The sequence below is a fragment of the Falco rusticolus genome, chromosome 10 (assembly GCF_015220075.1).
Source record: "Falco rusticolus isolate bFalRus1 chromosome 10, bFalRus1.pri, whole genome shotgun sequence".
Taxonomy (NCBI): Eukaryota; Metazoa; Chordata; class Aves; order Falconiformes; family Falconidae; genus Falco; species Falco rusticolus.
The window spans coordinates 22,786,205-22,799,563 of NC_051196.1; the positions used below are offsets into that span (position 1 = coordinate 22,786,205).

General features: G+C 60.9%; 1 protein-coding gene across 1 annotated transcript; it reads right to left on the reverse strand.

Moving 5' to 3' along the window:
* Positions 1-229: 229 nt before the first annotated feature.
* On the reverse strand, positions 230-9,984 carry SAMD10 (sterile alpha motif domain containing 10). Its single transcript, XM_037401475.1, is given in 6 exon segments — positions 230-1,564; positions 2,300-2,440; positions 3,612-3,780; positions 7,388-7,572; positions 9,838-9,942; positions 9,945-9,984. Coding segments are annotated over 6 exon segments (705 nt in total). The 3' UTR covers positions 230-1,499.
* Between the last annotated feature and the right edge of the window lie 3,375 nt (positions 9,985-13,359).

Here is a 13,359-nt window from a genome sequence, read left to right on the forward strand (position 1 = left end):
GGGTGCAACCCTGATTTCTTGCTAGCTGTGGACAAACAACTTGTTTTCAGCTCATCTTTGATCCCAGCCCCATGGAAATCTCCCAGCTCCTTCACTGAGGAGCAGTGTCACTGTGATGGGACAGCGATGGGACAGGGATGACACCAGCTGCCGCTGCACCTCCTGAGCATCCCTGGGAAGGGCTGGAGGGACTAAACCTATGGCGCAGGTTCATGCATGGGAAGAGTCAGAAGAGCAGCACGTTAAAATAACAGTCTCTTGTTTTATTACCAGCAGAGGAGCAGGTGGGTGGTGGATGGGCACCCAGGTGGGGGGCCACCATGACCTGCCTTCGCATCCCTGCCAGCTCTGATTCCCCAGGTGCTTTGAGGTGCTGCTGTTTCGGGACCCCCCTGGTCCCATACCTCTGCCCTCATCACTGGAGGGGGAACGTGGGGAGGTGACAGCACCCACCCTGCCCCAAATCCTTGGTTTTATGCACCGTTGTTCCTTACCTGCCTGCACGAGCGATCTGTGGCTCTGGACAGGGGGTTGGGGGTGGTGGGGGTGTAACGGCAAACGTTGCTTCGCCTTAGTGACGAGCTGGGTCATCGGGACGGTGCCTGGGTTTGGTGGCACCATCATCAGCCCCTGGGCAGGGGGTTGGGTTGAGCATTTGCAAATGCCTGGAGGAGCAGGGCTCTGTGGAGAGCTGGTGGAAGCACAGAGGGTGCAGGAGGGACCACGGCTGGGCACCATGGCCAGGGGACACCCAGAAATCCCCCACCTCACCCTTGGCAGCACCCAGCACCACCCGGCAGCATCCCCGGCTACTCCCACCCAGCTTCTGCGTTGGCTTCCCCGTCTGCCCGCAAACGAGGACAGATGAAGGGTGAGCTCCTGGCACAGCTTCCTGCAGGCCACGGCAACCCCCGGCACATCCACCCTGCCTTTGCTCTCGGATTTTCCAGCTCTGATGACTCAGCTCCCTTTTTAACTCAGCAAGTGGAGCCAAGTGCTGGTGGCTTGGCCCTGCTTTTAATTTTTTTTTGGCTGGTTGGGTCATCTTATTTGCTACTGATAACGTGACCTCCTAGGATGCTGGAAGACAGCCCAGTCTGAAGAGAAAACTAAAGCTCCCTAAATAAGCTCCGAGGTACGGACATGAGCTGCCAAGTGCTGGGATGTTGCCCACGTGCATAATGCTTCACCGTCCTGTGCACGGCTCTGAGCCGTCCCGGGAATAACTGTGCTCGATTTGACCGCAATGCCGAGCCCTGCCCATCGTCATCCCCTTTTTTCCATCTCTTTCCCTGTGAACCGACAAGCTCAGGTGGGCAAAAGCTCGTCTGTCCCAGTGGCTGTTCTGCTGATTTCCCTCTAGGCAGGAGCCATGTCTGCTGGAGGAAACCTCCCATCTCGGCACGGAAATGTATTCATAAAAAAGAAAGAGAAAGAAGAAGAAGGAGAGGAGCCCGGAGTGGCTGGGAAGCTGTCTCTTCGTATTCCAGGCATATGGTTCAGGTCTCATATCGGCGGTGCACAGTCCATCCCAGAGGTGCTCGATTCACAGTGTTGGTGCAATCTGCCAAACAGACGGATCAGCTAGGAGACATTTCCAAAAGAAGCTGGAACAAGGCGGGAGAGGAAGGAATAAACAGCCTGCAGGGTGGCACGTTCCAGCTCACCCACTGCCAGCCCCGGAGAATCCCATCCCTTCCATGCACAATGCCACTAATGGATTTGGGGCTGTGCACCACAGCCTGGCCCTGTGCACCACAGCCCATCCCTGTGCACCACAGCCCATCCCTGTGCACTATAACCTGTGCACCACAGCCCATCCCTGTGCACCACAGCCCATCCCTGTGCACTATAACCTGTGCACCACAGCCCATCCCTGTGCACCACAGCCCATCCCTGTGCACTGTAACATGTGCATCGCAGCTTGTCCCTGTGCACCACAACTCATGCCTGCATACCACAACCTGTGCACCACAGTTCATCCTTGAGCACCACAGCCCATCACTGTGCACCCCACAACTCCTCTCTGTGCGCTGCAACCTGTGCACTGCAACTGATCGCTGTGCACCAGTCTGTTCCCACACACCACTACCTGTGCACCACAACTCATCCGAGCGCACCCCAACCTGTGCACTACAACCCCCTCTCCGTGGTCCCCAGCCTGGGCTCCACACCCCATCCCAGCCGCGGCGTGGGCTGCATTTGCACCTGCTTGTCCGGCTGGCTGCAGGAGGGGCACAGCCTCCCTGGGGCTGCGCTTCGAAGCCTCTCACCCTGCTCGGCCTCCCGCCGGCCCTACCTTGGCTGAGCAGCTGCAGGTTTCGGACCTCCTCGCGCACCTGGAGCTGCAGGACCTGCTGCAGGACCTCCTGCCGCTGCGCCTCGTGGGCGATGCCCATGCGCTGCAGCTTCTCCCCGTTCAGCCGCAGCAGTGCCCGACCTGCAAACATGGCATAGCTCAGCGCCCAGCTGGCAGCACTGCGTGGTGGGGACACCGACAAAGTGCAACTCAAACGGGAGCCCATCTTCATGCGAGAGCAAGGAGGAGGAAAGGGAGGAAATCCTAAAATGCTCTTTCACCACTTGGACCCATAGGGATGGAGAAGCCTCACAAGGGGCCCCGCTTTTGGGGAGTGCTGGGTGGCAGCTTGAAGTCCCCAGCCTCAGGACAGTCCTGGCTCCAGTAATCACGTAACTCATGCCTGCAGGCAGGAGCTTCCATTTCTCCGCTCCACCTCCCGCATCAGGAGATGTTTTTCTGAGCGCACAGCCCCCGCGCAGGCTGGCCATCCCGGGGGAATGGGGGTACCCATCAAAACACATTAGCATTGCTGCCACCGTCCCCGGCGAGCCACTCTCCTCCAGTCCAGGGGCTATTAGACAAGGGATTTACAACCAGCTTTTGTCCTTGTTTCCCAGCGTACATTTGCTAATGCTGCCTTTGTTTCCCATGCAAGGACTGGCTGAGCTCTTGCATTAGGGTTCTGCATCCCTCCCGGGCTGCTCCAGCACTCCCTTCCCCGCTGCTTTCTCCTGGCTGCTTTCTCCTGGCCTTGGCAGAGCTCTGCCCAGCCATGCACATGTTGCAGTCAGACTGGGATGATGGTCATATGTAGAGGTCAAAGCCACTATCCCCAGGGGGCAAAGGGGAGGAGCAGGTCTGAGGGGTAAGCATCGTCCAAGGACTTGGTCAGGAGCTGGATTCAGACCTGGATGAAAAACATTTGCAACTTGGACTTCAGCCAGACAGAGATCTTCTCTCTTCTGTAAAATTTTTCAATATTTAAAAAACTATTACAATATTCTTACTATATTAATCCAGGTGAGGAGAAGACTCTTCCTCATTTTATAAACCACAATCTCCCCTGGGAGATTTATGCTCATTTTCAACAACCTCCAGCCTGTGCTGGAGCTCACCCCGGTGGCAGATGCCTCCAGGTGTCCCCATGCCCAATGCCACGGTGCTGCTCTAACCCTGGTTGCATCTCCATGGGGTGAGGGGACAGAAATGGGGGGTATACCTGCCTTCCAAATCACGAACCTCCAAACAGCTATTTTCCAGGAGCTAATGGCAATTCATACCAGATGTTAAGCGGGGGTGCCTGCTGTACCTGTGATGGCGTGGTGGGAGAACGCCTCAACATAGATGAGATAGTTATGTGGGCAGTGCTTCTTCAGCCATTTGCACACATCCTGCTGGGTCCAGAGCACCACCGGCTTGGCCAGGCTGCCCAGTGTGGGGCTGGTGTGGTAGATGCCATAGTGGTCACAGGCACGGCCCTGTGGGGAGCAGGAAGGGAGGGGATTAGTGGGATTCAACCCTGCAAGGAGGAAAATGCCTCAGCCAGGAGGACAGCCCACGGGGACAGAAGGATGCTGGCCGGTGGCACAGGACCCCGGCGATGCTGGCAGACTGTGGCTTTGCACCCTCTGGAGACCCTGGGCTCATCCTGAAACAGCAGCATCAGAGGAACCAGTGAGGGACGCGGTGGGAATGGGGATGGGATGCCAAGGTGGGGGTCCTGCCCTATATACACCCCACACCCAGGAGCTCCCCAGCCTTCCTGCTGCAGGCAGGAGCTCCAGCTCCCACCCCTACATCTCCCAGCTCCACAGAGCATCACACAGGCTTGGGAGACATCCCGTGGGTCCCCAGCGTGTCCCCCCCCTCACTGGGCAGAGAGGGGCACTTGATGGCAGCTTTTAGTGGGGATGGAGCCAGCAAGGTCCTGGGGGGCAGCGGGTACCATGGCAAAGCCACCCCCATCAGAAGCTGGTACTGGTGCAAAGCTGTCCCTACCAGAAGTCCCCAGGGAAGCAGCGAGCAGCCAGCTGGTGCCCTGGAGCAGGACAGATTCTCCCTTTCTCTCCATCTCAGCCTCCTTCAACCCTGAGCTGCCCAGCCACGATGAGGTCCTGCAGCCTCGCAGGTGTCTAGAGCACCCTCTGAACCCTGCAGCCCTTTCTTGGGGTGCTGCCATGCTGAGAGACACCCAGGATAAACTGGGGGTCACAGTCCTCAGTACCCCAGCATGCCCTGGCCACACTCCACTTCCCAGAAAGCTCTGCTATGTGCCCTCTCCCCTTCCCCAGACCGTCTGGGTCCCGAATGCAGGCTGCTCCTTCTGGCACTGGCCACCCGCCTGGCCTCGGTGCCTGGCAACAGGATGGGACCAGCACCGGCAGAGCAGAGCGGATGGAGGTGGAGAAGCAGTGCCCACGGGGAGACGGGGCTTGTCCGATGGCATCCCTCCTTCCACCCCTTCAGCTGCCTGCTGCAACGGCTGGTCTCGCCCTGAGCCACCCAGCAGCTCCATTTCCTCGCCCACATCTCAGCAATTCCAGCCCTGCGAGGTCGTTGCAGCCTGGATTTATCTCGGTACAGAGCAAATCAACACCTTGAGCTGTAACAGCACAGGGGGACGAGCCTGCTTCTCCCTGGGGGATCCTCAAGGCTGGCTGGAAAATGGGGCTGGGGGATGCAGGAATCCACTGTTTCCTGGGCTTAGCACCCAGGAGAGATGGTGAGCTCGCCCACTGCCAGCAATGCCAAGAATTCATCCCCGAGCAGCACCAGCAAACACCATTCCTCCAAAGCAGCTCCCTGCACCCAAGCTGCCAGCACTGCTCTGGGCTGAACTACAGCTGGGTGGGGATGGAAAAGGGGTCCCCACTGCCCGTGACACGGGGGAACCAGATTGCCAGGATCCCTGCCAGCATGGTCCTCACCCATGCCCGGGACACAGTGGGGCATGGTGGCAGCAGTGGCTGCTGCGGGGACATAGTGACACGGGAAAGGTCGACAGCGCTTGGGCTGTGGTATGCCAATCTCAACCACTGCGTGCAAGCATTGGCTAATTAAGCATGCCTAATAGAGGAGCGGAGATAATTAGTGTAACAGGGACTCCAGACATCCCGTGTAACCTGAAACTAATGACGTGTCCCTGAGAGATGCCAGAGAGGAGGCAGTGGAGGGCAGCGGGGTCTGGGACATCTGTCCTGGCCCCATGCCGGGCATTGCTTGCCCCACGGAGCCTGGCCAGCCTGGCAGGGGCTGCTGCCTGCGCCCACAGGAGCATCTGGGCTTGGGAAGGGACTTTTCCTCAAGCAGAGCTCACCGGTGACAGCCGGGGATGCTCAAGTGAGAGAGAAGGCGGCCAAGTTGGGGAGGCTGTGAATTAATAACCAAGGAGTCCGTCTCCAAAGCAGATGGAAAATGCAATAGGCAACACACAGGATTTGGTTTCCCAACCAAACCCTCACCTTTGAGGGAACCCCCGGCAGCTGCCCACCCCATCAGACACATCCAGGGAGCTGCCTGCTGGCGGGAGCAACCCCAGCTCCTTCACACTCGCCTGAGTGTGCCAGGGCACCTGCCGTGGGGAGGGGGAGGCGATTCGCTCTGGATTCACTAACGAGCAGCGATGAGAAATGGGGGAAATAACGGCCAGCTTCCTGCGAGCTTCCCGCAGCTATTATCCTCCTAATCCTCCGAGACACAAGGGAAGAGGTGACAACACAGTTTCCCTGGGCATGCTCAGGTCTGCAAGCGTTTTGCCCATCAGACACAGCCCCACGCTGGGGACCCATCTCAGCATCCCTAAACCCAGAGCTGCCAGCTCGGGGTGCATCATCCCCCCTGGTGAGAAAAACCTCCTTGGTGGGTCCCTGAGCAAGCCCCTGCACCCCCCGGGTGGGCAGGGGAGGTGTAATGAATTACGGGCTCATTTTCCAGCTGGCTGAGCTGGCTGTCTCTCTGATAAACTCTCAGCCATGAATATCGAGCACCGGTGCGGAGAGCGGGCAGGAGGCATGGTGGCTGCTCCTGCGGGGAGGCAGTGGGTGGCTGGGGCGATTTGGGTGGTGGGAGCCATCCCTGGGAGCTGCCAGGAGCAACTTCCCTTCTCTCGGGCATTTTTCCTTGCTCACAGCAAAATTAAAGCCTTCCCCCCACGCTGCCAAACCCCCCTGGGAGACAGCACACGGAGGCAGACGAGGCAGAGCCATGATGCACACAGCTGGCACCCGGAGAGCGGTGCCCGTGCAGGCAGCACTGTCCCTGTGTTTTCTGCAGAGCTGCGAGAGGGAAGGAGCCATCGGGGGGTGTCTGGAGGGCTGATGGGGACAGTGCCACCAGGACAGGGTACACCGCACCCCCGGGGCTGCTGCTCCTGTGAGCATCACAGCCTGATGGTGGGACTGTGCCCATCCCCGTGGGACCCTGCTGCCCGTCGATGCGAAACCAGCCAGGCCCTCAGGATGCAAAAGCATCTCCATGTTGGCCGCTGGAAGCCAGGCTGTTTGATTTCCCCCATTTTCTTTCAAGCAGTCACCAGGTGGATGTGCTGCCTCTGAATGTCACCCCCAGGGCATTGGGAAGGGGTTAGGAACCAGGAGCCATGCTCTGGGAGGATGCTCCTTCCCATGGCTGTGCAGAGGCAGGGCAGCAGGAGAACCGCTGGAGACCTTCAGCTCACAGCCTCCTTAGTGCCAAAAAGTTCCGAATTTTAGGAGGACCATGGCCCAAACCTGGCTAAGAGGCACACCCAAGTTCTCAGGGATTTTAAGGTGTTATAAGGAATTTGGTTCTGGTGCATTTACTGTAAAATTGTATTAAGTCCCAGCTCAAAGTGTGGAGGGGAGGTGATGCATAGAGCTCACCCCAGCACAGGCCCCAGCCAGATGATAATAATTAAATTATTATAATTATATATATTACTATAAATAAAAGCCAAATAATCATGAGGGCTTTCAGCAAAACAGGATCTGAAGGCCTGCTCCTGCAGAGAAGGAGAAGATGCTCCTGTGGGGAATCGATGGGGTGGGGGACACGGGGAGCTGTGTTGCCCTGGCAGCCTGGGGCAGGGGCCGGGGGTACAGTGGGTACCTGCGCGCCCTCGGTGCCCGGCTGCCGCAGGAGCTTGACGGTGCGGCCGCTGTCGGCCCGCTGGCTCCGACCGTCGTGCCAGGTGAGGCTGCTGCCCGGGTTCCTCTGCAGACGGTAGTTGAGGTTTTCGGCCGAGACCGTGTGCTCCAGGAGGCTGCGGCAGAAGCTGAAGTGAGCGGCGGCGGCTGCAGAGGGAAGGGGGGTGAGAGACAGCCGTGGTGCCCACCCACCCCACGCTTGGGTACCCAAACCCATCTCTGCTACCCCACAGGACCTGCTGAGGTCGGGTTGTCCCCTCCACTGCCAAAATCCACCCCTTCCTGCCTTCCCTTCCCTTTGCCAAGGAGGAAATCCATGAGCCCAGACACCCGCCAGCTGGCGCTGGGAACCAGCAGGTGCAGACAAGATGTTTGCCCACACCAACGCCTCGCGAGCGATGCTTGTTTCAACACCCACCCGCCAAGCAGCCATGGGGGCCCGCAGCTGATCTTCGCCATGTGGTTATAACCTGCTCGTCACCACCGCTCTGCCGGGTGGGACGCTGGGAGGGGGTAAAGAGCCACTTTCCAGGGACCAGGCTGATGTTAAACTGCTGCCACCGAGGGACAGGGAACAGATAAACCCCACCCTGGGCACCCTGATGGAGAAGGGGACACAGGTTGGTCCCCCCCAGGGCAGACCATGGATGCTTGGGAATGGCTGCTGCCCCATGGGTGCCCAAACCTGCGCATCCAAGCGACGGCTGAACACGTGCCAACCCATCAATGACAACTCGTGAAGAGCCATTTACCCACAAGTAGTTTTTGTCCCTCACTCCTTGTGTTTTAATAAGCTGGGAGTATTTGAGTTGCAATAAGGATGCAAAACTTTCCTTTGGGGGGGGGCTGTCTGAAGGGACCCAGCTGCTGTGGGAGGGGGATGCATGGGTATTAGGGCCTCACAGGCTTGTCTGCTCCAGGTACAAGCTGTCCGGCTTGACAGAAGCAGTGCTGATCTGCAGAAGCAAAGACCAGAGAATCTCCCAGCTCACCTGCTCCCACCACAGGAAGCCAGGCAAGGCACGAACCACCACCGAAAGCAGAGCAGCACCCAAAGGAGATCCACCTCCGGGGATAACCCACTCTGGAAGAGCGGAATGTCTGAAGAGAACCTGCTGCAGCTCATTTTCATCATTAGTGGGTTTTAAGAGGAAAGAGGTTTAAAAGAGACCTCTCGAGCACACCCTTGTGCAAGAGGAGGCCAAACGGAGCAGGAAACGTTGTAGATGTGTCTGTGTGTCCCAGATTATCCAGACCACATCACACCATGTTGCACACCCAGCAACAAGCACCACCTTGGGGAAACTGAGGCAAGGGACCTGACTGATGGCTGGGGAAGTGATTTTAGGGAAAATAAGCAGAAGGGAGAGCCACGGAGAGGCTCGGTGTCGAGCAGAGGCAGGGGTGGTCTCTGCCCCTGTCTTGGTGATGGGGATGTTTCCAATGGCTTCCTACACACTCAGCGCCGCCCCCCCCCCCCAGACCCAGCGGGTGAGGACCACAGTGGGTTGTGCTCCCTCCAGCTAACGACACCCAAGATGCACATGCACCCAGCTGTCCTGTCCCCGGCACCCTGAGCACCCAGCCCTGCTGCATCTGTGCTGAGCTACCCCTGAGCTGAAAACAGCTTGTCCTACTAGGTGTTGGGGGCAGATACGGACCTGGCAGGTCCAGAAGGGTTGATGGCAGAGCTGCGCTCTTCGGCTGTGCCAGGGCTTCCCCAGGACTCGCTGTAGAAAGGCTCCCTTAGGGAGCGGTGGGGAACGGGGCTCTGGCCATCATCAGGACCTATATCCATAGGGGGCTATAGAGCATCTGCCACCAGCAGCAGGATGTGGGCATCTATGCTCCTCCAGCAAACACAGCTGCAGGCAAGAGAGCCAGAGCGAGAGCAGATGGGAGCGGGGAGGTAAAGACGAAGGGAAAACAAGTGGAGAAGAAAGGCAGGGCCGGGGGCGCCTGTGGGGGCAGGCAGCTGCTGCCCTGGAGCCCAGAGCCCCCAGCAGCTCCTCCGGCAGCTCCTCCGCAGCCTCCTGCTCCACCAGGCCAGCCCTTAGGTCCCAAATTTCCCATCGCCCGGCGGCACATGGGTGAGGGTAGGGGGGTGCTGAGCTCAGGCACGAGGGAGCATTTCAGAGCAAGGGAAGGTGGGGGGCAGAGGACCCCCATGGCAGGGCAGCCCCCAGGCCAGCTCCACGTAGGGACGTGGAGGTCGTGCTCTTCTCTCCTTCCCCTGCCCTGCACAGGAGCAGCCACAGCAACGCCACGAGCACCCAGACACCCTCCATCCCCTCCGCTCCTCTTTCTGCCGAGCTGGAGGCTGTGCCCGCCAGCCAGGGATACACATGCAGCATCTCCATGCAACCCTGCTGGCCCCGCAGCCCCCCGACCATGCCCTGCAGCCCCCCTCACCTGGCTCGGGTGGTCCCTGCGAGCTGCGGATGGAGGAGACGCAGCAGAGGGACGGCCGGCCCTGCTGCATCTCGGCGGGAGGAGGGACGCGAGCGAGCGCTCGGCACCGGCTGTCACGAGCGCAGCTCCATCCCTGCCTCCCTTCATACCTCGTCCACACCTGACTGCCTCCCCCGATCGCCTCCCTCCTGCTGCCAACAAACAGTGGCTGCACGCTCACCCCGGCTCCAGCGCTGGGCAGCCCCCAGCTGGCCTCACACGGGGAGGGGGAGGATGAATTACACCCCCTCCCTGCTGCCCCGTGGGTGTTTGATCCGGAGAGATGCTTGGCGTTTTCCCCATGTGCTCCCGCCTAATCCCATGGCAAAGCCAGCTGGCACCGGAATGGACAGGAAGCCTGGGGGGGCTGCTGCGGGGGGACACCAGACCCACTGGCCACCAAAGCACCCGGGGGCTGAGCGGAGCTGTGGCAAGCTTGTGTGTGGCAGCACCGGGGGCACCGGGGGCTTGGGGCATTCAGGATGCAGAAGGAAAAGAAAGAGGTAGCGCGGTGGTAAGCATCCTTCCTGCCAGAAGGTCTCAGCATGGTCTGCTCCTGCACCCGGCAAAGCTGTCATCGTCATGGCCACATTTGGGGTTCGGGCAGAAGGGGGGTCACTGCAGCTGGCGGCGCAGGTTGGTGAGCAAACACTGTTCTGAACCGTGAAACGGGGCTGCGGGGGCCTTCAGGCCGGCTGAGCTCGAGCTGGAGCGGAGCGGGGAGAGCTTGCCTCTGGTACCCCAATAGCCGCTGTACCCCCATCTTCCAAGGTCCCCACAAGCTGGTCCATGGTCCCTGTGCCTCATCTGGCAGCCCCGTGTGAGGGGGCTCGCAGGCTGGGGAGTCGCTGCCAGCTCATTTTCTCTTGGTGGCTTTTTGATCCATTTTGGGCAACTCTCCAGCCACACAGGGCAGGTGGAGGAGGACTCCAGGGGCTGGGTCACCGCAGGGGGACCAGCAGCCACCTGCCCTGGGCGGTGGGACAGGGTCTGCGGCAGCAGCAGGGACAGACACCGCTCCCTCCCCTCGCCCGCCGCCGCTCCCTTTCCTTCTCCAGACACTTTTATGGCTGGTGAAACGTGAGCGCTGGAGAGGCTCAGTGCAGCAGCAGTCACTGCTGGGGAGAGGGATGGGAAACCTCCCTGGGATGGGGACCTTGGGGCAGGACGGACAGCATGCACCGGTGAAAGCATCCCTGGTGGGTCCCGAGGTGGGCACGGGCTGAACCGCCTTCGAGCTGCCTTTCCATGGGGGCTGCTTGCCTGTTCGCCCGAGAGCGGGGTCTGCCCTGCGGGAAGCAGCGGCAGGCGGCCAAGCTGCAGGAGGAGCAGGCAGGGGCACGGCGAGGGGAGCCCAGTGCCTGGACAGGCAACACACTGCCTGCATCCACCTCCCCCCTCTGACACCACTTCCCAGCATGGCCTCGGGGACATCCTTGTGTCTCTGACACCATCACACGCGTGGATGACCCACAGACCTGCCCTCCCGCTGGGGATGTGTCTGCAGGCAGCTGCACTGAGGGGCAGCCAGGCTTCCCGGGGTCAGTCAGGCTTCCCAGGATTAACAGCAGGCCCTGGGAGAAGCTTGGAACAAGCTTCTCAGTGAGTGAAATCCCTTTGTCACTTTGCCCAGCACCCAGCGTCTGGGAAAAGAGACATGTGGCACCTAACAGGGCCGGAGATGTGTCTACAGCCGGAGAAGGACTCGCGGGGAGCTGGCTGCCCCTCTTGTGTTCCTCCAGGCAGGTGAAGGGTGGATGAGACCACAGTTCTCTGGGGACACCTAGGATGAGAACCCACTCTGCTCATGGAGCAGCTTTGTGAGGGGCTCATCCTGCTTTTAGCGGCATCTGTATAAGCCACCAGCTTGGTCGGCATCACCATTGCCCTGGTTTCCTCCATCCCTTCCATGTGGCTTCACCCTGGTGTGGGACACAGCTGCTGCTTGCCCTGGGGAGACAGCAATGCTCTCTGTGACCCCCCAACATGTGTAATCTTTGAAGCTGTACCCATAGGATGTCCTTAGGGACCAGATTCTGCCCTGAGCCATACCCTAAGACCTGTTGGTCCCAAGGAGGACGAGACCCACATTCAGAGAGGACTGACACCCCCCCGAGCCTCTCCAGGTTCCCCTGGGGCGGCATACTCAGCCCAGGCCCTGGCTGCGATGAATGTTGCCCCAGCGTTCCCCTCTGAATTCTCTGCTCGCCGAGATGAGACGGAAGCCCCATGCAGGGATGGAGCTCAGGCCGGCGGCTGTTCACTGCTGGTCCTCCAAGGAAGAAGGAGGAAGGGAACAAAAGGCAGATGCTCTTTCTGTCCTCCCGTGCCCTGGGTGCACATCAGGGGAGTGTGCACAGGCGCTGCCTGCCTGCACGGAGGGGCAGGCAGCCCTGCCACAGGGACCCCTGGGGCACAGCCTCGGGGGGGACTGTGCATGTCTTTGGGGGTGTCTGTGCTCCTGATCCCCCTGTGTGTACAGCCAGAAGGCCCCTGAGCACCCCAGAATGGGGGATCTCTGTAGGGTGGGCACCCAAGGGAGTGTGGGGTGAGGGCAGCAGGCAGGACCGTAGGATGGCTCTGGGCAGGGCAAGGTCTCCGGGCAGGAGGCAGGCACAGGAGCCCAGAGGAATGGACACCCCTGCCTGCAGGGAGCCCCCTACCACAGTGACATGCTCTTCCCGGGGGTGCTGCCCTGACCCAGCACCCCCAGCCCTGCCCTGCCCTGCTCTACCCTCACACCTGCACCCCCCCGCTCCAGCCAAATTTCCCTGTCCATTTCACCGGTACCCCATAATACTGGGGGTAGGGAATGCAGACAGACCCTCCCCGGGATGTTGAGGGGAGAAGGGGGGATGTGGAGGGGCAGCCCTCCGGAATGGAGGGAGCAGCAGCAAGGAGGGGATGGAGGGGGCAGCACCGGGGAGGGGAGGGAGGGCAGCACCCCGGGATGGAGGGAGCAGCAGCAAGGAGGGGATGGAGCGCAGCACCCCGGGATGGAGGGGGCAGCCCCGGGGAGGGGATGGAGAGCAGCCCCCTGGGATGGAGGGGGCAGCGCCGGGGAGGGGATGGAGGGCAGCACCCCGGGATGGAGGGGGCAGCCCCGGGGAGGGGAGGGAGGGCAGCACCCCGGGATGGAGGAGGCAGCCCCGGGGAGGGGAGGGAGGGCAGCACCCCGGGATGGAGGAGGCAGCCGCCCAGGGATGTGTCCGCCGCGTTTGGGGCTGGAGGAGGCGCGTCCCGCCGTGCACCTGAGCCCCCCGCCCCGCCCGGTACCTTCCATGTCCTTGGGCTGGCCGCAGCTCATCCTCCGCGCAGCGGGGCCGCGCTCCGGCGGGGACGGAGCCCCGTGCCCCCAGCGCCGCCGCCGGCACCGGGCGCTCCCGGCCCGCCCCGCCCCGGTGCCCGCGCCGGGGGCGGTGCCGCGCTCCGCCGCCCCCGGGCGCTCCGCCCGCCGCGCCGCCAGCCCTCCCCGCGCGGCCG